General features: G+C 43.6%; 1 protein-coding gene across 4 annotated transcripts in view; it reads right to left on the bottom strand.

Annotated features, from left to right (window-relative positions):
* The window catches only part of ADGRL4 (adhesion G protein-coupled receptor L4), a 167604-nt gene that overhangs the window by 91154 nt on the left and 50534 nt on the right, over positions 1–25916 (bottom strand). For all 4 annotated transcript variants that reach the window (XM_077277710.1, XM_077277712.1, XM_077277713.1 and 1 more), the window contains 5 exons: positions 11442–11594; positions 6178–6324; positions 5194–5264; positions 1549–1728; positions 1278–1461 (listed from right to left, as the gene is read on the bottom strand). In XM_077277710.1, the coding sequence (XP_077133825.1) occupies positions 1278–1461; positions 1549–1728; positions 5194–5264; positions 6178–6324; positions 11442–11594 (735 nt within the window). The remainder of the gene's footprint in view (positions 1–1277; positions 1462–1548; positions 1729–5193; positions 5265–6177; positions 6325–11441; positions 11595–25916) is intronic.

Here is a 25916-nt window from a genome sequence, read left to right as displayed (position 1 = left end):
CGTCTGTGATCATCAATTTTCACGTCACATATTCACTGGGATTTGGGTCTGGACTGTGACTGGGCCTCCACTGTAGCTCTGGCAGGATGATGAGAGTCGTTGTCCTTCTGGATTGTGAACCTATGCCCAAGTCCCAAGTCTTCTGCAGCCTCTAACAGGTTCTCATCAAGGATTGCCCTGTATTTAGCTCCATCCATCTTCTCATCCTCTCTGACCAGCTTCCCTCCCCCTGCTGAAGAAAAGCCTTCCCACTGCATGATCCTGTCACCACCATGTGTGATGGTGGGGATAGTGTTTTCAGGGTGATGTGCAGTCTTAGTTCTCCACCACGCATAGCATTTTTGCATTTTGCTTAAAAAGTTCTTCTGTGGTCTTGTGTGATCAGAGCCCTTTTTTCCAAATGCTCGCTGTGTCCCCTACATGGATTTTTTCAAACTGCAAGCAGGACTTGTCATGGCTTTCAAAGATGATTTCTTCTTATCACCCTCCATAAAGGCCAGATTTAACGAGTAAACGATTAAGAGTTGTTCTGTAGACAGATTCTTCCACCTGAGCTGTGGACCTCCGCAGCTCCTCCAGTGACCATGGGTCTCATGACTGCATCTCTAATTAGTGCTCTCCTTGCTTAGGATATCAGGTTAGGTGGACGGCCATGTGTTGGTAGCTCTGCACTTGTGCCATACTCCTCCCATTTTTGGATGATGGATTGAACAGTGCTCCATGAGATGTTCAGAGCTTGGGCTATTTTTTTTTTTTTTTAAACCTTACGCTGTTTTACTTTTCTCCACAACTTTATCCCTGACCTGTCTGGTGAGCTCCTTGGTTTTCATGATGCTGTTTGATCCCTAATGTTCTCGCACAAACCTCTGAGGTCTTCACTGAACAGCTGTAGTTATACTGAGAAGAAAATCACGCCCAGGTGGACCCAATGTACTAATGATGTGACTTCTGGGGGCAATCGGTCAATCAGGATTTAATTTACGGGCATCAGACTACAGCGGGCTGAGTACAAATGTAAGTAATAATTTTGGGATTCATATAATATTTTGAAAACCATTTACCATTTTACACTTCACAAATACTTGCCACTGAGTATCACATAAAATCCAAATAAAATATTTATATTTGTGGGTGTAATGTGGAAAAATGTGGTAAAGTTCACAGGGTATGAATCATTTTTCAAAGTAATATAGACAGACAGAAACATAGATACGTAGATGTGACGTTATTAAAAAAGTAACAAAGTTTGGTATAAGGAAGGAGCCTTTTTCCCTCACCCATATCACTGGCGTCAACGTTGACCTGGGTTGTTCTTTGGAAGTTCTCAGACATCTCTAGCGCCAGCTGCTCGGTTGTGTGCAGAAGTTTGGTTAAACTTTTCTTTCTCTTCTCTTCTGTTAACTTTTTCCAAACTGAAATTTTATCCTTTTCAACAAGGTTGTTCACAGTGTTCACAAAAGTCTGAAGGAAGAAAGACCCGATTACGGCGCACGCTGCCACTGACTATTCACTCTTTATGCACAGGCATGTCAAGTCTGAATCACTTACGGTAATGGTGGTATTAGTGAGAGCCTCTTTGTTTGGCGCCGTCTTATTTAAAGTGCCTAGCAGCGGAGAAGAAGCGGCGAGCACTTCAACGTAGGAAATCACATCCACAGGCAGCAGCTCTCGTGTCGTACTTCTCTGAATCTCTTGTAGAATTGCTATTGGCTCCTTGATGGTGTTGACCTAAATTAGAGACGGAGAGATGAGCGGAAGCCGGATTGCTGCAATTCGCAACGTCGGGATCGCAGCGTAGGAATCCGGGAAGTCTGGAGGTTCTTTATTACTCTGCAGACACCCACATGTAATCACATTCATTACCATTCACCAATGATCGGCTCAGCCATGGATGATCGATTGGAAGCTCTTCTTATCACTCGGAGAAATGACGGGATCAGAGAGATCTCCAATCCCAACAGGTGAGTTCATTTCATGTAGTGATGATCAGCGATAGCAGCAAGGCTGGCTCCAGGCAAAATGTGGCCCTGGGCAAAGGTAAAAGAGGGGCCCCAAATGCTAAAGTATTGCACCAAGCACACTTACACTGCACCAAGCACACTTACACTGCCAATCCCGGGCCACTAAATGAGCGCTTATGTACAAGTCGTTTACGGGACCGTTCACATGGCCGACGAGCGGTGATGGTGGCTGAGCAATGACTAATAATCACTGTGTCCTCTGTACACAGTATCCAGCTATCGGCAGCACATCACCTGTTTACATGGGACAATGTGCTGCAGATATCGGTGATTACTGTCGCGAGATCAACGACCCAGTCACCCGACAAACAAGCTTCCTTGCCACTTTGTTGAATGGCTCCTGACATGTTTATGAGTCACCCACCGGGGCAGGGTACTCGGTACCGGGTCCGGTCGGCTATTAAAGGGGATGTCACGGTGGCTGCGATCCGGTCCATGGCCCTGGGACTCACTGTAAAAGGTAACGGTCTTTAAGGGGAATTGTGAATAAAGGTACCTTCACACTAAGCGACTTTGCAACGATAACGATAGCGATCCGTGACGTTGCAGCGTCCTGGATAGCGATATCGTTGTGTTTGACACGCAGCAGCGATCTGGATCCTGCTGTGATATCGCTGGTCGTTGCTGAAAGTTCAGAACTTTATTTGGTCGTCAGATCGGCGTGTATCGTTGTGTTTGACAGCAAAAGCAACGATACCAGCGATGTTTTATAATGGTAACCAGGGTAAATATCGGGTTACTAAGCGCAGGGCCGCGCTTAGTAACCCAATATTTACCCTGGTTACCATTGTAAAAGTAAAAAAAACAAACAGTACATACTCACCTTCTGCTGTCTGTCACACGTCCCCCGCCGTCCGCTTCCCGCACTGACTGTGAGTGCCGGCCGTAAAGTAAAAGCAGAGCACAGCGGTGACGTCACCGCTGTGCTGTGCTTTACGGCCGGCACTGACACAGTCAGTGCGGGAAGCAGACGGCAAGGGACCTGACGGACACCGGAATGTAAGTATGTAGTGTTTTTTTTTTTACATTTACAATGGTAACCAGGGTAAACATCGGGTTACTAAGCGCGGCCCTGCGCTTAGTAACCCGATGTTTACCCTGGTTACCCGGGGACTTCGGCATCGTTGGTCGCTGGAGAGCTATCTGTGTGACAGCTCCCCAGCGACCACACAACGACTTACCAACGATCACGGCCAGGTCGTATCGCTGGTCGTGATCGTTGGTAAATCGTTTAGTGTGAAGGTACCTTAAGTCTGTTGTGACGCCACCTGCGGTGTTCGGTCAATAGTGGGACTGACGCTGCTTTAAAAGGGTCCTCTGGGGATGTTGTTGCAGCAATGATGGTGATGCTTCCCATAGGTGAAGCGGGGTCCCCAGGGGTCCTAGAGTGTATGGTCATGATGGCATTTGCCGGTCAATGAGTAAAGAACACAAGTTGTAAAGTCTTTACCTGGTTTACTGTGGTTGGCAGGCCACAGTCCAGGGTACCGGCAACAGGTACATTAGGAGTCCAGGCAGCCCAGAAACAAGTGGAATCCCCTTGGCAAGTGAGGTTGGGAGCCTTCCACTGCGTGTTTGCTATAGTCCCTTGCTGTCTGTAATGTCCTAACAAGGTCCTGGTTCTTTCCCCTGTCCTGGGACAGGTACCTGTATGGCAGGCAGCTTGAGCCATTCCTTCTGGGGTCTCTGCACGGTGACTCCAGGCTCCAGGGCGCTGCTGTATCACAGGCTTAATTTGGGCAGTATATGTATAGTTCTGTGCCCTCCGGTTCTGCTAGGTGTCCTGCAGTTCCACTCTAGCCTCGGGCTCCCGATACCTGGTTTCTGCACTTTGGCTCCTCAGAGGCCCACTGTAGCCCTGAAATCTCTCCTCTGCTCCTTTCCTGTCTGCTCTCAAGACTGTCTGATCCAGACAAAACTAGCTCCTCCTCCAAACCAGGATCTTTATCCAGGGAAGCTGCCCTAAAACAGGGTTTTGAGCTCCCCCTCCTGGCTTGGATTCAGAAGGTGTTGTATGTGTGATTTACCTGCCAAAGAGATCCCTCTTGTTTCCAGGCATAGCACTACCCTCCCCGAGAGGAAGGCAGCACTACTGTGGTACCCGAACTCCTGGGGTGCCACATTTACATCAGCGGATATAATCAGACATGTCGATACAGTGAAATGTAGGTGCTGTACCCCCTCCCTGACAGCCAGGTGAGCATTACATATCATCGGGTGCCAGAGCTAAAAGAAGGCCGACCCTGGATAAAGTCAGGTGAATTGTCTGCAAAGAGGGGAAGGCAAGAAAAGGCTCATGTCATACAGGAAAATGGAAAATGGAGGACTGCTCCCATCCAAACACCTGAATATAGCCGCAGGTGATGTGAAACAGTCTATGCTATATACACACACAAGCTATGCTATATACACACACTGCCTATGCTATATATACACACAATCTATGCTATATACATACACACAATCTATGCTATATATACACACACAAGCTATGCTATATACACACACTGCCTATGCTATATATACACACACACTACATACACACAATCTATGATATATATACATCTTTATGCTATACACCCACCCTGCCTATGCTATATACTCACACTGCCTATGCTACATACACACAATCTATGCTATATACACACACAAGCTATGCTATATACACACACTGCCTATGATATATACACACACTACATATGCTATATATACACACAGCGTTTTTTATGAATAACTACTAAAAAAAAAACCCAACCCTTTTTATCACTGTAATCATACTGATCTGGAGAATCTTGCTTTAATGTTATTTTTAACAGACTATGAATGACAGAACATTACATGGAAAAGTGAATGGTGTTATTGAAAACTACAACTTAACTGGCTATAAGCCAACCCTCAGACGGCCATGTCAATGGAAAAAAAAAAAAATCTGGCTCTTGAAATAAAAGGAAAGAGCAAAAATGAAAAACGTCTGTGTACTTAAAGAATTAAGGATATTTTTCCCAAACTCAAAAGTCACTTTATGAATATAGTTATGTCATATATGGAGGCTGGGAGACGCCTCCAGCCTTTAGCGTGTCATCCGTGGGGTGTGAAGCTTTTATTTACAAACTAATCACCAAGAACGTCCGGAAGCTCAAAACTCCTACACAATATCCTCAGCTCTACGTACCTTGCTAATTGTGTGGTTAATGTTTGCAGAGATGCACTGATCATCCAGATGACACTTAATCTTTATATTTTCTATAAATAAAAAAAAGATGAAAAATAATCTCTAGAATACTAAATACCATAATGCTGATTAATTAAGGACGGTAGTGTTCAAAGTGTTAATAAAGTTAGTGCTGCATTATATTACATATTGCACAGTTTCCCATACATTAACAGTAAGTTAATTGTGTAAAATGTTATAAAATTGCACTTAAAAGTGTTGCCACCAGGTGGCGCATTGAGCAGACGATCTCATGAATATAATCACTGGTGACGAGCATAAGTAAATGTAACAGCGCACCCAGTGGATAGCTATGGAATTACAGGCATTTTTTATGCTTGTTTCCTCATTTCTACAATGATTTCATAATCCATGTGTGAAATCTGTAAAGATCATGGAAATCAGGACTAGACAAAATCTCTACAGACCACTAAATAAAAGAATGGCCTGAAAATCTGAACCAAAAATGGTGCAAATGATAGAAAAAGGGAGATAAAAAATAGTATCCTATAAAACAGTATTTCCATAATGTGATGCTACACGATGGCACCATATGGCTGCACATGGAATTTTAGGAATCCCGTGTCCCTCTTCACAGGCTTTGGACATATGGCTCCACTGTATGAGTGTTAGCAGATCGTAATTATAGCGAACCTAAGAGTAGACACGCTTGCTCAACTTGGCCTGCACCATAATAATTTCCTGCAAAACACAGTTCTGACAGATTTCACTTCTCATTAGCCTTCTCTACTTTCTTATATAAATATTTTCCTACAAAACACAATTAAAACTATTTCGGAAAGTGCAATAATACCTTTTTGTTACCTATTATACTTTTTAAATGTAATTATCCAGAATGTTACCTGGAGGAAAAATCCTCTCTTTGTAAAGTTGATGTAGCAATTAAGTGACATTAAAGGACGGATTATTATTTCCAGCACTTACCTTGACAGTAAGTCCCATCATTTGCTTTAAAGTGCAAACTTCCTGAGGACGAGTGATAACCTTTCAGGCATGAGCAATTGTACCCTCCGGCCGCATTCTCACACTGAGCGTGGTCGCCACACTTGTTTTCAATGCATTCATCTATATCTGCAAATACCATGTCAAATCGGAGTTTAATGACATATTTACAGATCGTAAGCCCCCCTGGTCCTCCTTGGTTGTCAACGCCTGGTAGCAAGAACCCAGAATTGCAATTTTTGTAACATAAAATAAGAAACATCATCGGTGAGATAATTTCGTGTTTCTCCCTCTGTCAACGAGGCGTAGATTAGAAAAAAAAAAAAGTAACGAAACAATTAAATGTTTCCACATCACAATATTCTGTTTCAAGAGGATAAGGAGAAGAATGAAACATTTTTAGATATCGCTGAATTCAGCTGCTGACACCAATATACTTCCCTCATAAATTACCTGAAAAGATGTTTCTACTTACTCATGTTTGTAATTAGAATAGGAAAATCCATAACTTAGGCTAAGTAGGAAGTTTTTCTTATGAGTTGTCACATGCGGTTATTGGTGCGTAATTGTAGACCGAGCCGGATGATAAATCGCAAACAAATAGACAAACTCACATAAAATATGGAGATAGATTGGTTTAATAATGAGAGAAAAATGGTCGAGGTTTATTAAAGCTGCCAGGATACATCATGACAATTTGTCTGGAGAAAAAGTGGAATCGGAATCTACAAGTAGAAAATGTGAAAAGCCCTCAGTCAACAAACATTTCACACTGAACTCTGCAGATGGTGGAGGATGCGGGCAAGCACAGCATTCCATGTGAGGAACGGGCTTTAAGCTTAGACCTTGGACCCTTCCTCTCCCAAAATGAAAAGTATTTCAATCAAATTTCATGAAAGAGATACTATCATAAGACACTTAGGCTTTCTTGTTTGTAGGTGTGGGAAATGTAGAAATTTTATTGTAACACTGAGCATATGGTCATAAACCTTTTTCAGCCTGCCGGTCACATACTGACACTATATGAAGCCAAATCCTAGTGTTATTTGTATTTAGAGAGATACTTTGGGGCTATGAATAAATTAAAAGCCGCCACCCTCATCCATGGTCTGTTGCCGCAGTTGCATCTTAGCCCTAATGTACATGAATGAGTGACAACTGTACAAGCAAAAACATCCTGCGAATAATCGTAAAAACTTTGTATCAATCTTATAAACCCCCTTTACCCATTTTATGAACAAATCTGCTTTGTGCTTTTATTTTTTCCTCCCCTTCTTTCTAGACTGATAACTTTTTTTGTAGTTTTGAAAGACAACATTTGCATTACTTTATTTAACGGAAAACAAGAACAAAATTCTAAGTGAAAGGAAAGGAAATTCTCTCGTTTTGATGATGGGGGGGGGAGTTACCGTAGATTTTGATTCTCCAAGTTTTCTTGCATCGATACTAAATTTGTATAGTATTTTTATGTTGGTTTTTTTTTTTAATTATTCAAAATTTGTTTATTTTATATATTTTTTAGAGTATTTTACTGCTTTAATAAAAATTGAACTTTGTAAAAACACTTTGCTTTTTGTTACTCTACTTATTTTACTGATAGAGTTGTTACGAGGACTTGTGTTTTGAGGGGCGAGTTGATGTTCTTACCGGCCCCATTTTGGGATACATTCAACTTTCTGATCACTTTTTATTTAATTTTTTGGTGATGCGATGTTTCGGTATGGAGTTTAAAATAATTCTATATTTTACATTTTGAAAGATCGTACTTTTATAGATGCGGCAATAGCAAATATAATTATTTTTTATGTATTTTCTTATTTTTTGAGGGGTGACTTGAACTTTTAGGAGTTTTAATTTTTTATATCTAGTATTTTTTAAATATTGTTATTTACATTTTACATGTGATCAGTTGCACAATATACAGTATCAAATGATGAAATAAATTATGGAACAATTTAAAGTTAACTATTTATATACCATATATTCGGATCAAGAAAGAAGCATCGGGCCCTCACTTGGCTCCGGCCCCTCGATCGGGCACTTGAATGCCGCAGTCAGTGATTGACAGTGACAAATGCTCACACAACAGGGGCCGCTGCTCTAATTTTTAGGGAAAAATGATCTTTCATTAATGTTTACTGGAAAGACTCAATGTAAAATTAAGCCTGGAATATTTTTCGGTTTCTGTGGAGGAATGTCAATAATTTGGGGGCTTCCTCTCACAGGAAACTCTCTGTACAGTGAGTCATTAGGACTTACAATGACTGCAGCTCTGCATCTAAAACTCCCATTAAAACAAACTATTTATTCATATTTTCCAGCTCAACTGCATTAAAAGCCGAGTAACAAAAATAACAGTCTGGATCATTTCAGGATTTTCCGAGCGTTGAGCTGAAGGACTGAGTCGCACTTTTCTTCTCCTGTTTCTATGGCAGGAACGGTATTACGAGCCGCAATGAAAATAACTTACAATTTAGGCAACACAGAGCTGAATTTGTTTTAGAACTTTGATTAATGAGGACCCGTCACTCGCCACAAATATGTAATATATTTTATCTGGTGTAAACGCCGCCGTTCTCCTGAATCCGGCGATGTTTTTCTTTTGTTCCTGCTCCTCTCCGTTCCCGAGATATCGACCGTTTTTCCTTTGCTTATAACTATTGTCTTGTTAGCCAAGTGGGCGTAGACTTAAAAATAAATAATACTGCATGGAAGAGCTTGGGACAACACCCAATTCGATAACAATAATATTCTGTGGTTATAAATATAGTCTTGTTACCAAGTGGGCGCACACTTAAAAATACTTCATGGAAGAGCTTGGGACCACACCCATTTTGATAACAACATTATTGTGTGATTACAAATATAGTTTTGTTAGCCAAGTGGGCGTAGACTTAAAAAAAAAAAAAACTACTGCAGGTAAGAGCTGGGGACCACACCCATTTGGTGAACAACACTATTGCATGATTGTATGTATAATCTTGTTGGCCAAGTGGGCACAAACTTAAAAACTACTCCAAGGAAGAGCTGAAGACCACACCCATTTGGCTAACACTAGATTTATACACAGAGAAGAGGAGGCCATAGCTCAGGAACGGAGAGGAGCAGGAACAAAAGAAAGACATCGCCGGATTCAGGAGAACAGCGGCGTTTACACCAGGTACATTACTTATATATTTATGACAAGGTCCTCGTTAATTCCGTACTCAGCTCTGCTGCATGGTTTACTGCTTTCAGCCATGATTAAGGATTTTTCCACCTGAAATGCGGAGGATTACGGGTTTTCTTCTGTAATATGTTCACATTCTCACAGTATTTCTGGACCATGGAGACTTTCAGGATGGTTAGATATTTCCACTCTTCGAATGGTCGTAGCGGGACGGTGAATGGCGACGTACAGAACGCACCGGACTGCGCCGGCCTCGCATCGATAAACTATGGGTTTTGCTTTGTGAGGATGAAGTGCAGTCTGCAGCCGGTAATGAAGTCACTTTGAACTCGTAAGAAACCAGACGGCCCGAGACCTTAATGAAGATGTTTATGGGCGCAGGGATGAAGGACGGCCACCCATTAATGCCGGGCTCGGAGGGCTGGAATCCGTCAGTATGGGGATCCGGATGGCCGCGTTCTCCAGCACTCCGTCCCGTCACCTTCCCCCATTTCCCCTTTTTTTATGGTGTCACTATTATACTTTATCCTGGAATGTGTCATCTTTGCCGGCCAACTCATTTCCGCCCTGTCGCGAGGAGCGTGAACTATTGCGCATCGGCGGAGTTGGGTGTAAATAGTTTTCCCCATTAAGAAACAATAAAATGATTTGCAAAGTGCTGATATCGATTTTCCTGCCACCATAGGTAAGAAATACACAGTTCTTCCAAACGTTCTGCATGTCATTAATCAAAGATGTCTGCCACTGGAACTAGCCCTTTAAGACTTGGCAAAACAGAATCTACCAAATACTATAAAGCTATAGTGTAATCCTAATTTAAAGGGAATTTCTTAGTAAATTTAAATCGCAGGTAGGTGCATGCAGGTCTCTGAAAATGAAATCCACTGACACCTTGATATCTTCTATCTGTTGCTGCATTTACAAGAAATTAGAATTTTAATTAACATGCAAATAAAGTGTTAAGTGCTCCGGGTGTGACAGAGCACTTCCTGAGCTCCGATAACCAAAATCTGTTTCCCCACCCAGCACCAGCTTCTAAGATTGATTAATAGCTCGCGGTCTGAGAAGTCAGGAAAGGAAATCAGACAGTGAGCGGCGCTGCTGGGCGGAGAAACAGCCCTGGAGGGCAGAAGCTTGGGAAGTGCTCTGTGACACCCAGAGCACTTATCGACACATATTCATGTGAATTGAAACTCTAATTTCCATGGAAATCATCAACAGATAGAAAATATATAAAGTGAGGATGGAGTTAGATGTCAGAGACCTGGAGGCCCATGCATGCAGTTTGGGAGGGTGGGGGGGCGTCACTGCTGCTTCCCTGGGGGTCTCCGGGGGACCAGGGAAACGGTCAGGTTCCCTTTAATACATGTGAGTAATAATGATGAGCTGTGCTGGGCGACACATTCAGCTCTGCTACATCGGTGTCCTTGCTTGCTTCTAACAAAATTTCTACTCATTGTTTAGCTACATGACAGCAAAAAATAAAATAAAAAGTATCAATCAGATAACAATGCTCTGACTGCGGGGGATTTGGGATGCAGAAAGCTGCTATTACCAGTCAATTATTGATGAAGTTCTTGGTTTTATAAAATATGAAGTTTGGACTTTTTTCTCTTGATGTGAGCACTGTTAATATTGAATTGCCGTGCCAACACTCGGAGGAGCGGATCTTAATGCATTAGCAAAATAGAACATATCATGTGATAAGAATACCATCTGTCCTCCAGATGTGCTGCAACGTCTCACTTCAAAGGCCTCAATTGTAAAATATTAACGGCGCTCGCAGTGTACAATGGTGTCACTTTCTAACGCCTTTCATGTGCAAACCCGCTGCAACATTGATGCAAAAAAGCAGCCGATTTATGAAAGACCCATAAAGACGCTGCTCGGAATGTCAATGTATCCGACGTGGTGATACATCGCTCCCCCTCTGCTCATTTGTTCCAGGCTCCCACCATAAAATTGGATTGGATAATATTAATAAACGTATTAATTAAGATTAATAATTGATCAGCTGAAACATGGATCAGAAAGGACAAATGTGCAGGAGACTTATGAAATATAGATGGCCGCTTACCCCGGCAGAACGTTCCATCATTGGTCATAAATCTCTCGGTGCCGCTGCTGGACGCGTAGCCCGGCGCACACATGCAGAAGTAGCTGCCCTTGGTGTTGGTGCAGTTCGCATGATCTCCGCAGATGTACGTGGCATTCTGACATTCGTTATCATCTGAAAAAAATAATGCAATATTTTTTTAAAATAAACCGGTGTATACTTTTCTTTTTTTTAAATTTCGAGCTCAATTTTAAAGAAAATAAATAAATTAAGTGTGTTTGATCCTTTATGGCTGGATCAAGATTAGTGGAAACTTTAGTTGTCCAGATATAGAGTATAACCTTCCAAATATTGTGCCTTACACTGGCCATATAATACCACCACACTTGTCATCTACTCATTTTCTTTAGACATATTCTGTCAGAATTCTGCCAGCACTATAAGTGCTGGAACATCCTAATATCCAAATCCAAACGAAGGACAGCAAATATAATCAGACAGTTGCCATTATGAGATGGGGCATTACCTTTGCATCATCTGTAAGTTGCAGTGGCCATACAGAGAAGCTTTGCAGTTAGCATTTTTTATATCCCTTATTGGGCTGCTTGCTGCAGTTTTGATAATATTCCTTGATTTCGCTGCTGCACATTTCCCAGTTCTATGAATGCTGAGCTCTGTCTAACCTCTCCAGCATCATTGATTGACAGTTTTCTGCGTACATTATGCATAAGCAGAAACCTGCCAATCAGTGGTGGGGGCAGGGTTATACAGAGCAGGAGGACTACATGGCATGAGGCAACAAGTCCTACAGTGATAATCTCCTGCTGAGAAAACCGAGATTTTATTGAAACTACAGCAAACAGCCCAGTAAGTGACACATCGCTGGAATCAGGGTCTCCACCCCTACATCCTGCTGCCATAAGAATTTATAGCAAAAACCTGGGGATAGATTCCCTTTAAGTCACTTGGATATAACAAGGCTGATTGCATTAAAGAGCTTGAAAAGGGATTGGATGAAGTCCTGGGAGACCTCCGAGTGTTATACTGCTTTTCAGGGCAATTGGAAAACTTGCAATTTGTGGTGAATCCATTTGTCGCAAATCAAATATTTGGGAAAAATTCACCAAAATTAGCAAATTCTAATTTCAAAAGATTTATTCGTTTCTAGAAAAAAAATCTTAAAAATTCACTTGAGACACAAATAATCCAGTGTTTCATAGAGTACCCAGTAGGGATTTCTCCGCATGAAGGTGCAGATTATATCACACATTATTTTCGGATCACCCAAAATCCTTGATAATTCTGGAGATTGAAATATGTTACAAAGTTTTTCCATAAAACAATATATGGTCTTCCTGATTATTATGGTGACCCCAGTTATGATAGCAGCTGTGGTTTTCTTGTTTTTGATGGCAGCCATGGTTTTCTTGGTTTTGATGGCAGCCATGGTTTTCTTGGTTGTGATGGCAGCCATGGTTTTCTTGGGTGTGATGGCAGCCATGATTTTCTTGGTTGTGATGGCAGCCATGGTTTTCCTGGTTGGGATGTCGGCCCTGGTTGTTATGGTGGCTATGGTCTTCATGATTATTATGGTGGCCCCAGTTGTGATGGCAGCCATGGCTTTCTTGGTTGTGATGTTGGCTGTTGTGAATTTGCTTTTTGCTCCCTCTAGTGGTTACTAGTTTTTTGACTCTGGTTTTTCTGTCATTCCTTTTATCCGCACCTGGGTCGTTAGTTAGGGGTGTTGCTATATAAGCTCCCTGGACCTTCAGTTCAATGCCTGGCAACGTAGTTATCAGAGCTAGTCTGCTGTGCTCTTGTCTACTGATCCTGGTTCCAGTTATATCAGCTAAGTCTGCCTTTTGCTTTTTGCTATTTGTTTTGGTTTTGTATTTTTGTCCAGCTTGTTCCAAATCTATATCCTGACCTTTGCTGGAAGCTCTAGGGGGGCTGGTGTTCTCCCCCCGGACCGTTAGACGGTTCGGGGGTTCTTGAATTTCCAGTGTGGATTTTGATAGGGTTTTTGTTGACCATATAAGTTACCTTTCTTTATTCTGCTATCAGTAAGCGGGCCTCTCTGTGCTAAACCTGGTTCATTTCTGTGTTTGTCATTTCCTCTTACCTCACCGTCATTATTTGTGGGGGGCTTCTATCCAGCTTTGGGGTCCCCTTCTCTGGAGGCAAGAAAGGTCTTTGTTTTCCTCTACTAGGGGTAGCTAGATTCTCCGGCTGGCGCGTGTCATCTAGAATCAACGTAGGAATGATCCCCGGCTACTTCTAGTGTTGGCGTTAGGAGTAGATATATGGTCAACCCAGTTACCACTGCCCTATGAGCTGGATTTTTGTATTCTGCAGACTTCCACGTTCCTCTGAGACCTTCGCCATTGGGGTCATAACAGTTTGCCAGGCCAGTATTAAATGTTTAATGCATTGCAGAAGAGGGATTATAAGAAAGAAGATTCTGAGTTTTTTTTTTTTTTTTCTTCCCCTTTACCTCAGAGTGGCTATGCTTGCTGCAGACATGAATGTCCAGACCTTGATTACAAGTGTGGACCAGCTGGCTACTCGTGTGCAGGGCATACAAGACTATGTTATCAGAAATCCTAGGTCAGAACCTAAAATACCGATTCCTGAACTGTTTTCCGGAGACAGGTTTAAGTTTAGGAATTTCGTGAATAATTGTAAATTGTTTTTGTCCCTGAGACCCTGTTCATCTGGAGATTCTGCTCAGCAAGTAAAAATTGTTATTTCGTTCTTACGGGGCGACCCTCAGGATTGGGCTTTTTCGCTGGCGCCAGGAGATCCGGCATTGGCTGATCTTGATGCGTTTTTTCTGGCGCTCGGTTTACTTTATGAGGAACCCAATCTTGAGATTCAGGCAGAAAAGGCCTTGCTGGCTATGTCTCAGGGGCAGGACGAGGCTGAAGTGTATTGCCAAAAATTTCGGAAATGGTCCGTGCTGACACATTGGAACGAGTGTGCACTGGCCGCTAATTTTAGAAATGGCCTTTCTGAAGCCATTAAGAATGTTATGGTGGGTTTTCCCATTCCCACAGGTCTGAATGATACTATGGCACTGGCTATTCAAATTGACCGGCGGTTGCGGGAGCGCAAAACCGCAAATTCCCTCATGGTGTTGTCTGAACAGACACCTAATTCGGTGCAATGTGATAGAAAAACCGCAAATTCCCTCATGGTGTTGTCTGAACAGACACCTGATTTAATGCAATGTGATAGAATCCTGACTAGAAATGAGCGGAAAATTCATAGACGCCGGAATGGCTTGTGCTACTACTGTGGTGATTCTACACATGTTATCTCAGCATGCTCTAAACGTATAGCTAAGGTTGTTAGTCCTGTCACCGTTGGTAATTTGCAACCTAAATTTATTCTGTCTGTAACTTTGATTTGCTCACTGTCATCTTATCCTGTCATGGCGTTTGTAGATTCAGGTGCTGCCCTGAGTCTCATGGATCTCTCATTTGCTAAGCGCTGTGGATTTACTCTTGAACCATTAGAAAATCCTATTCCTCTTAGGGGTATTGATGCTACACCATTGGCAGCAAATAAACCGCAGTATTGGACACAGGTTACCATGTGCATGACTCCTGAACACCGCGAGGTGATACGTTTCCTGGTTTTACATAAAATGCATGATTTGGTTGTTTTAGGGCTGCCATGGTTACAGACCCATAATCCAGTCCTGGACTGGAAGGCTATGTCAGTCTCAAGTTGGGGCTGTCGTGGTATTCATGGGGATTCCCTGCCTGTGTCTATTGCTTCTTCTACGCCTTCGGAAGTTCCGGAGTATTTGTCTGATTATCAGGATGTCTTCAGTGAGTCTGAGTCCAGTGCACTGCCTCCTCATAGGGACTGTGACTGTGCTATAGATTTGATCCCAGGCAGTAAATTTCCTAAGGGAAGACTGTTTAATCTGTCGGTACCTGAACATACCGCTATGCGTTCATATATCAAGGAGTCTCTGGAGAAAGGACATATTTGTCCGTCTTCTTCCCCTCTTGGTGCGGGATTCTTTTTTGTGGCAAAAAAGGACGGATCTTTGAGACCTTGTATTGATTATCGGCTTTTAAATAAGATCACTGTCAAATTTCAGTATCCTTTACCGCTGTTGTCTGACTTGTTTGCCCGGATTAAGGGTGCCAAGTGGTTCACCAAGATAGACCTTCGTGGTGCGTACAACCTTGTGCGCATTAAGCAAGGTGATGAATGGAAAACCGCATTCAATACGCCCGAAGGTCATTTTGAGTACTTAGTGATGCCTTTTGGGCTCTCCAATGCGCCTTCAGTTTTTCAGTCCTTTATGCATGACATTTTCCGGAAGTATCTGGATAAATTTTTGATTGTTTATCTGGATGATATTTTGGTTTTTTCTGATAATTGGGATTCGCATGTGGAGCAGGTCAGGTTGGTCTTTAAAATTTTGCGTGAAAATTCTTTGTTTGTCAAGGGCTCAAAGTGTCTCTTTGGTGTACAGAAGGTTCCCTTTTTGGGGTTCATTTTTTCCCCTTCTGCTGTGGAGATGGACCCAGTCAAGGTCCGAGCTATTCTTGATTGGACTCAGCCCTCGTCAGTTAAGAGTCTTCAGAAGTTCTTGGGCTTCGCTAACTTCTACCGTCGTTTTATCGCTAATTTTTCTAGCATTGTGAAACCTTTGACGGATATGACCAAGAAGGGCTCCGATGTAGCTAACTGGGCTCCTGCTGCCGTGGAGGCTTTCCAGGAGTTGAAACGCCGGTTTACTTCGGCGCCTGTTTTGTGCCAGCCTGACGTCTCACTTCCCTTTCAGGTTGAGGTGGATGCTTCGGAGATTGGGGCAGGGGCCGTTTTGTCGCAGAGAGGCCCTGGTTGCTCTGTTATGAAACCTTGTGCCTTTTTCTCTAGGAAGTTTTCGCCTGCCGAGCGAAATTATGATGTGGGCAATCGGGAGTTGTTGGCCATGAAATGGGCATTTGAGGAGTGGCGTCATTGGCTCGAGGGTGCTAAGCATCGTGTGGTGGTCTTGACTGATCACAAAAATCTGATGTATCTCGAGTCTGCTAAACGCCTTAATCCGAGACAGGCCCGCTGGTCATTGTTTTTCTCCCGCTTTGATTTTGTTGTCTCGTATTTACCTGGTTCAAAGAATGTGAAGGCCGATGCTCTTTCTAGGAGCTTTGTGCCTGATGCTCCTGGAGTCGCTGATCCTGTTGGTATTCTTAAAGATGGAGTTATCTTGTCAGCTATTTCTCCGGATCTGCGACGTGTGTTGCAGAGATTTCAGGCTGATAGGCCTGAGTCTTGTCCACCTGACAGACTGTTTGTCCCGGATAAGTGGACCAGCAGAGTCATTTCCGAGGTTCATTCCTCGGTGTTGGCAGGTCACCCGGGAATTTTTGGCACCAGAGATCTGGTGGCCAGGTCCTTTTGGTGGCCTTCCTTGTCAAGGGATGTGCGGTCATTTGTGCAGTCCTGTGGGACTTGTGCTCGAGCTAAGCCTTGCTGTTCTCGTGCCAGCGGTTTGCTCTTGCCCTTGCCTGTCCCGAAGAGACCTTGGACACATATCTCCATGGATTTCATTTCTGATCTTCCGCTATCTCAGGGCATGTCCGTTATCTGGGTGATATGTGATCGCTTCTCCAAGATGGTCCATTTGGTTCCTTTGCCTAAGCTGCCTTCCTCTTCCGATCTGGTTCCTGTGTTTTTCCAGAACGTGGTTCGTTTGCACGGCATCCCTGAGAATATTGTGTCAGACAGAGGATCCCAGTTCGTTTCCAGGTTCTGGCGATCCTTTTGTAGTAGGATGGGCATTGATTTGTCGTTTTCGTCTGCTTTCCATCCTCAGACTAATGGACAGACGGAGCGAACCAATCAGACTTTGGAGGCTTATTTGAGGTGTTTTGTCTCTGCTGATCAGGACGATTGGGTGACATTCTTGCCGTTGGCTGAGTTTGCCCTTAATAATCGGGCTAGTTCCGCCACCTTGGTTTCACCTTTTTTCTGCAACTCTGGTTTCCATCCTCGCTTTTCTTCGGGTCATGTGGAGCCTTCTGACTGTCCTGGGGTGGATTCTGTGGTGGATAGGTTGCAGCAGATCTGGAATCATGTGGTGGACAACTTGAAGTTGTCACAGGAGAAGGCTCAGCGCTTTGCCAACCGCCGCCGCGGTGTGGGTCCCCGACTACGCGTTGGGGATTTGGTATGGCTTTCTTCCCGCTTTGTTCCTATGAAGGTCTCCTCTCCCAAATTTAAACCTCGTTTTATTGGGCCTTACAAGATATTGGAAATCCTTAATCCTGTATCTTTTCGTCTGGATCTTCCTGTGTCGTTTGCTATTCACAATGTATTTCATAGGTCCTTGTTGCGGCGGTACATTGTGCCTGTAGTTCCTTCTGCTGAGCCTCCTGCTCCGGTGTTGGTTGAGGGCGAGTTGGAGTACGTGGTGGAGAAGATCTTGGATTCTCGCCTCTCCAGGCGGAGGCTTCAGTACCTGGTCAAGTGGAAGGGCTATGGTCAGGAGGATAATTCCTGGGTGGTCGCCTCTGATGTTCATGCGGCCGATTTAGTTCGTGCCTTTCATGCCGCTCATCCTGATCGCCCTGGTGGTCGTGGTGAGGGTTCGGTGACCCCTCACTAAGGGGGGGGTACTGTTGTGAATTTGCTTTTTGCTCCCTCTAGTGGTTACTAGTTTTTTGACTCTGGTTTTTCTGTCATTCCTTTTATCCGCACCTGGGTCGTTAGTTAGGGGTGTTGCTATATAAGCTCCCTGGACCTTCAGTTCAATGCCTGGCAACGTAGTTATCAGAGCTAGTCTGCTGTGCTCTTGTCTACTGATCCTGGTTCCAGTTATATCAGCTAAGTCTGCCTTTTGCTTTTTGCTATTTGTTTTGGTTTTGTATTTTTGTCCAGCTTGTTCCAAATCTATATCCTGACCTTTGCTGGAAGCTCTAGGGGGGCTGGTGTTCTCCCCCCGGACCGTTAGACGGTTCGGGGGTTCTTGAATTTCCAGTGTGGATTTTGATAGGGTTTTTGTTGACCATATAAGTTACCTTTCTTTATTCTGCTATCAGTAAGCGGGCCTCTCTGTGCTAAACCTGGTTCATTTCTGTGTTTGTCATTTCCTCTTACCTCACCGTCATTATTTGTGGGGGGCTTCTATCCAGCTTTGGGGTCCCCTTCTCTGGAGGCAAGAAAGGTCTTTGTTTTCCTCTACTAGGGGTAGCTAGATTCTCCGGCTGGCGCGTGTCATCTAGAATCAACGTAGGAATGATTCCCGGCTACTTCTAGTGTTGGCGTTAGGAGTAGATATATGGTCAACCCAGTTACCACTGCCCTATGAGCTGGATTTTTGTATTCTGCAGACTTCCACGTTCCTCTGAGACCCTCGCCATTGGGGTCATAACAGTTGGCCATGGTTGTCATGATGGCTATGGTCTTTGTGATTATTATGGTGGCCATAGTTATGATGGCAGCCATGGCTTTCTTGGTTGTGATGTTGGCCATGGTTGTCATGACGGTTATAGTCTTCATGATTATTATGGTGGCCACAGTTGTGATGGCAGCTGTGGTCTTCTTGGTTGTGATGTTGGCCTTGGTTGTCATGATGGCTATGGTCTTCATGATTATTATGGTGGCCACAGTTGTGATGGCAGCTGTGGTTTTCTTGGTTATGAAGGCAGCCATGGTTTTCTTGGTTGTGAAGGCAGCCATGGTTTTCTTGGTTGTGATGGCAGCCATGGTTTTCTTGGTTGTGATGGCAGCCATGATTTTCTTGGTTGTGATGCAGCCATGGTTTTCCTGGTTGGGATGTCGGCCCTGGTTGTTATGGTGCATATGGTCTTCATGATTATTATGGTGGCCTCAGTTGTGATGGCAGCCATGGTTTTCTTGGTTGTGATGGCAGCCATGATTTTCTTGGTTGTGATGGCAGCCATGGTTTTCCTGGTTGGGATGTTGGCCCTGGTTGTTATGGTGGCTATGGTCTTCATGATTATTATGGTGGCCACAGTTGTGATGGCAGCTGTGGTTTTCCTGGTTGTGATGGCAGCCATGGTTTTCTTGGTTGTGATGGCAGTTGTGGTTTTCTTGGTCGTGATGGCAGCCAGGGTTTTCTTGGTTGTGATGGCAGCCATGGTTGTCATGATGGCTATGGTCTTCCTGATTATTATGGTGACCCCAGTTATGACGGCAGCTGTGGGTTTCTTGGTTGTGATGTTGGCCCTGTTTGTTATGGCTGTCATAGTCTTCATCGTTGTCCCAGTTATGATGATGGCTTGAAGACAAAATATAGCTTAAAATGTAACCGCTTGCCTGGAGTTCCAGCTACATTTTCCTACAGCTTGGGCAAAGGCTTAATTTGCAAGTTAACCCTTATTCTTCATATCTTGTTAATGGCGGAGTGGTGTGGTGGTGTCATAACACCCACTTTCCTTCCCGAGGCCACCATGGCTACACTTCTGAATGAATAGTTGACAAGGACACCTGCCAAACAGAAGTTAAGCAAGCAAGCATGACGCCAACACCGTGCATCATTTTCCTGTACCAGAAACAAAATCTGTTATAATCCCCTTTCTGATTAAAATGTTAATCAATTTCAATAGCGGCAAAACACAACTTGCGGGAAGTGAAGATCTCAGCAGACACAAAAAGTCACGACAAGCACATAAAAAGTACTTTAATGAGCAGTGTCGCTAATTGCGGCACATATGTTTCGCTCATATGCACCAATAACTTTTAAATTATATTATTTTAATGCAATAAAACTAAATAACAATGACCATATGTCACTCGCGCTGTCACCATATGCCCGCAAATTTCTCCGAACTTGTGTGGAAGGGGAATATCCGTAAATTCATTCTTGACACAAAACAGAATTTTATGACTTCTGCGACTGTAATATACATTTCTCTACAGTCATAGACGAATTATAATATTCATATTATGGTGTTGTGGAATCTAAAGGAACAATGATTAAAACAACGGAACCATAAATTAAAAAGCACCGTGCCGCGGCGCAGAAAACAGACGGCGCCTTGTGACTGTCAGATAGAAATCCAATATTAATTCAAGGGAATGGACTGATGCAAAACAGGGGATAGGTGAAATACAACATTAGGTAAATAAATGCAGATAAAAAAAATATAAAAAACAAAAAAAAAGTAATTTTTTTTTGCAAAGGAAAACTACATTTTGGACTACAAAAGCTGTTTATTTTGTGCCGAGTGACCGGCACCAGGTGTTAAATTGCACCATGAAACATAAATATGTGAAGTTGGCCATAAATAGTATTCAGATAAATGCTTGTTTGACCTACAATAACCAATTCTGATGCCTTATGTACATGCACACTCAAATTGGCTGAGCGTGCATGTGATTTCATGGAAAAAGTTGATTGATATCGTAACTATAACATAAAAAAGGCCGTGGCACGCCTTAGTGGTAGTGACAAAAATACTACTGATCTTATTATTGCATTAGAAATGACAATGCAAATCAAAATTCATATCAAATGTTTGGAATTTTTTTTTTTATCTGGCAAATTCAAACAATTTGGGATTCTTTTGCCATAAATCGCCATAAATGTGCGATTGCAGAAGATTGCATCAGCAGGAGAAGACTCGCAAGGGCGCAACTGCGCAGGATATCCCATAATGCACTGCATAACATCACATGGTATAACGCAGGCAATCTGGAGGGAGTATTATAGACTGTATAAAAGCCGAGGCAGGGAATGCAGCAGCCATTTTATTGTGAATCTGGATAGTGAGAGGACGACACAGCTCACAGATCAGCCATAGAGATAAAGAGAAAAACCATTAAAAACTGAATAATCATTTCAGATAGTGTGTGACATCACAGCACTGACATTACTAAGGCTATGTTTGTGTTAAAGAGGTTGGATGTGTTTGGTTTACAGTCGTAAGGGACCTCAGAGTGTTACACACATATTTTCAGGGCAATCAGATGGTTTTCAGCACTTGCTAATATTTTGGAAGAATTCAGGAAAAACTGACAAATTTGTATATCAAAAGATTCGCCCCTCTCCAATCAGCATGTCATGTCTAGGGGTAGCACGCTGTTAAAGATCCCCAACATTTCAGTTCCCTTGGACCTTGCTCACGGCTGGTTAGAAGCAGTGTGGTGAATGCTCAGTGGTGGGGCGATCTCACAGTCCACCACAAACCTCTCACATGCCTTGAGTAAGGTCCAGGAGGACCAAAATGTTGGCCATCTTGTAAAGTGTGGTGCCCCTGAGCCAACACCACAACCAAGGAGTGGTCTTTAGAATATCCTAGATGTATTGTGAGAAAGTCACTGGTAAAATACTGGAGAGGAGATATGTGTCACTGCGGATGTTAGCCTCAGTGATCTGAACCTGGAAAGAATGCTCCAGTACGCTAAGTTCTGAGATTGGTTAATCGGCCATGTTAAGGGTTGGGTTTTTGTGAACAGCTGAAGGCTGGGTGGGAGGCTGTTCACCATATCTCCGCCCCAGGGTGAGGTCCAGGTAAATGTAGAGCCTTTGGACTCAGTGTTCAGTGTGTCTGGAGATGAGAGCTCCAGAGTTGTGCTTGTGTTAAAGAGAACTGAACTGTGTGATTGTGGATCCCGCAGCCCCACAGACTGTACTGTATGCTATTTTGTTTTTCTCATTATGCCAGAAGGGCCGTGTATAATGACTTAACTTTGCACTGGTTTATTAAGTATGTTTTAATAAACCAGTTGAAAACTTAAATGGTAAGTGTTCCTGTGACTAATACGTCTTTAAGCAGCTGAGTGAGCGGATCCACCCCACTATAAAGGTGGTCTATCCAGGACCCATTTCATTATTGACTTGCATGGATGGCAACGGTCAAGAACTTGTCAGGACGGTCCTGATTTTTTCAGAAACAATCCCGGCAAATTCTGGGGTGCCCCAATGATATATATGTGGCTGACTCTTGTGGATTAATATATACACACATGTACGTCTACTAAGCTGCAAACAATATTTTGCCTCACGCACCCCAGAAAATATAAAAAGGCGAAAAGGGATGGGGGTCTAAGACTTTCCTGTTGATGTGCTGCCGCATGTCCCCCGTATACCTGGCTGCCATCATATATATCACCATTGTGACGTCTCTGGGCCTCTGTTGCTGCTCAATGCCCAGGACTCTTATTAACCTCGTTTATATGTTATGTTAATGACAACTTTTTTTTTTATTTTCATGAGATTCGATCTCTACTTTAATTAAGTGTAATTGGAAGACAAACAAACAAAGTATCAGGAGCGAATATCACACTAATTATAACCATGCTGGCAAAAGTCACACCGACGTGGCTCCGTGGATGATATCAGCTCTAATAAAGGGATGCGAAATGTCTGGAATAATAATACGAGAACAAGAAAGGGATTAGTATTATACTCTTGTGCGAGCTTAAAGGAGAAATCCAACTGAATATAATGCAGTACACAGGACACAGAAGTAAGGGCTTACAGTATATAGTGTTTCCTGCCCAATGGGGAAGTCACAGCTCACCTCCTCCCCCGCCGTGTGCAATGACCTCTGCAAAGCACACAGTGCATACCCACAACACTCTCCCATAGAAAGGATAAGGTGATGGTCACAGCTCATCTTCTCCCACTCCCTCAGCAATGACTGCTGCACAGGACACAATGCATGTCCACAATATTCTACTATCAAAGAGAATAAATCATTGTCACAGCTCACCTATTCCCCCTCCTAGCAAAGTAACTGCTGCATAGGGCGCACAGTATGCCCCCATGACTTTACTATCAGAGTGAGTAAGTGGTTGTCACAGCTCACCTTCTACACTCGTCTGCACAACGACAGCTGCACATGGCACAGAGCATGCCCACAACACTTTGCTATAGAAGCCAATAAGTGAATGTCACAGCTCACCTCCTCCCCCTCCCTGCACAATGACTGATACACAGCTCATCACCAGATTATAGGCTTCTGTGCTGTACATGGCGAGCCTCTTAGTGCTGTCACCAGAGAGGAGCGGCGGCTCAGACAAGATGGCGACCGGAATATGACATTAAAAAAAAACTACAATCATAAAAAAAGGTCTGATTAGAAGAAAATCTGTCTGTGATCAGTAATGATTGGATTGACAATGAAGGGGACGCATCACTCGCTGGGCACCATAATGTCCATAATGCACACAGTGGTACATGAGACCACCCTGAGCCGACCTTCCCTGCACGTGTCATTAGTGGCTCGCTCTACGCTGCCATCTGCAGGTGAGGACATGTATGGACAGTGCTAGGTCCACAACTCGGCCGCCCATCATCTCCGTCCTCTTGTTTCTCCGTCTCATTCCGGACAATTGCTCATCTGATCTTGTCACAGAAATCCCACATTCGATACAGAGAGAACAGAAGCCGAAGACAAGGCCGATCTCCATAACAAAGCAGCAAAGTGGAAACACCAGTCGCAAACCACTTCTTCTGCCCAGATCACAGGACTGCGGACATGAAAGTCTCTGTACTCAAAGGGAATGTTAAATCTCAGACCGAGAGGAAGATCTGAGTGCAAAACCTGAGAGTATCGGAAACGTGGAGCGCGGATTCTGCCCGAGACGTGGAAGTATGTCATTACTGCACAGAAACATTCCTATACACAGAGCACAAACTCTTTCTTTCTTTCCCCTTTTTCTTTCGTTCGTTCTCTTTCTTCTTGTTCTTACTTCCATCCTGCCTTCCTCCTTCCTACTTTTCTTTCCTGCCCTTCTTTCCTTCTTGTTCTTCCGTCTTGCCCTTCCTTCCTGCCCCTCCTTCCACCATACCCTTCCTCTCTTCCTGCCCTTCCTTCTCCCCCTTTCTTCCTGTTCATTTCTGCACTCCCGTCTTCCTTCCTTCTTTCTGTGCTTCCTGCCCTTCATACCTTTCTGCGCGTCCATCCTGCCCTTCCTTCCATCCTGCTCTTCCTTCTTTCCTGCCCTTCATTCCTTTCAGCTCTTCCATGCTGTTCTTCCTTCCCTTTATTCCTTCCTGTTCTTCCTTCATCCTACTCTTCCTTTTCTGCCCTTCATTACTTCCTGCTCTACCTTCCTGCCCTTCCTTCCTGTCTTTCCTTCCTTCCTACTCATCCATCGTGCCCTTCCTGTCCTTCACTTTTCCTTCCTGCTATTCCATTCTACCCTTCCTTCCTGTTCTTCCTTCCTACCTGTTCTTCCTTTCAGCCCTTCATTCCTTTTTTTCCTTCCTTCCTGCTCATCCACCCTGCCCTTCCTGTCCTTCCTTCTTCCCCTTTATTCCTGCTGTTCCTTCCTATCTATCCTTTCTCCTTCTTTCCCACACTTTATTCCTTCCTGCTCTTCTATCCTGCCCTTCCTTCCTGTCCTTCCTTCTTCCTTACTTCCTGCCCTTTATTCCTTCCTTTTCTTCCATCCTACCCTTCCTTTCTGTTCTTCCTTCTGCCTTCCTTTCTGCCCTTTATTCCTTCCTGCTCTTCCATCATTCCCTTCCTTCCTGTTCTTCCTTCCTGCCCTTCATTCCTGTTGTTCCTTCTTTGCCGTCCTTCCTTCTTCCTTACTTCCTGCCCTTTATTCCTTCCTGCTCTTCCATCCTACCCTTCCTTCCTGTCCTTCCTTCTTCCTTCCTTTCTGCCCTTTATTCCTTCCTGCTCTTCCATCCTACTCTTGCTTCCTGCCCTTCATTCCTGTTGTTCCTTCCTGCTCGTCTTTCCATCCTGCCCTTTCTTCCGGCCCTTCCCACATTTCAGTCGACACACTGGGGCTTTTCTTAGCAGTGTGTTATATGTGGAGGGCAGCTATATAAAAAATCTGTGCAGCAAATTCATCATTATTTATTGCTCATAACTACAGTTTATTCTTTTTTACATACACAGAGAATATGACAGGTGATTCTAAACAGATGTGGATATTATTAAAACTGTGGATGTTGGGAATTATTCTAATTCTCTGGGGTAGCGGATTCCAGAAAACTAGTGCAGTACGAGAAAAATCTTGGAGTTGGGAAAAGTTCAGATAATGAAGAACATCAGACAGAAATCACTGGCAGGACCTTGCCCAATTTAGCTACAAATCAGGAGGGGGAACAAATAGAGGAAGGGGGCTCCAGGAACTGGTCAAAATACAATCTTTATTATATTATTACATAAAAAAAGTTAAAAAAGTGAAGTGGACCCCATAGGGTGAATGGTAATGAGCCAAAATGCAAGTGGCACCACGGAACGGCAGATAAACATAAGCAATCAGTCTCAAAGAAATTAAATGCCCCAGGAGTGAGGATACCAAAGTCACAAAGACACTAATAAATGACACATACCCTAGATCATATAAAGTGCACAGTGCTGAGATAGAACCATGGTCACTCCCCCTGACGAAGGCACACCGCCAAAACGCGCATAGAGGCAGTGGCACCATTGCATGGCTCAGGTAATCATTTACCACCTCTTTACCTACATTACTTGCCCCATTAATCTCTTTAGCACTTTATTTAACCCACTGTTCTATCTTTGTGAATGGTGG

The sequence above is a fragment of the Ranitomeya variabilis genome, chromosome 8, assembly GCF_051348905.1.
Source record: "Ranitomeya variabilis isolate aRanVar5 chromosome 8, aRanVar5.hap1, whole genome shotgun sequence".
In the NCBI taxonomy this organism is placed as follows: domain Eukaryota; kingdom Metazoa; phylum Chordata; class Amphibia; order Anura; family Dendrobatidae; genus Ranitomeya; species Ranitomeya variabilis.
Note: the sequence above shows the minus strand (reverse complement) of the source record. Positions and strands in the feature narration are given on the sequence as shown.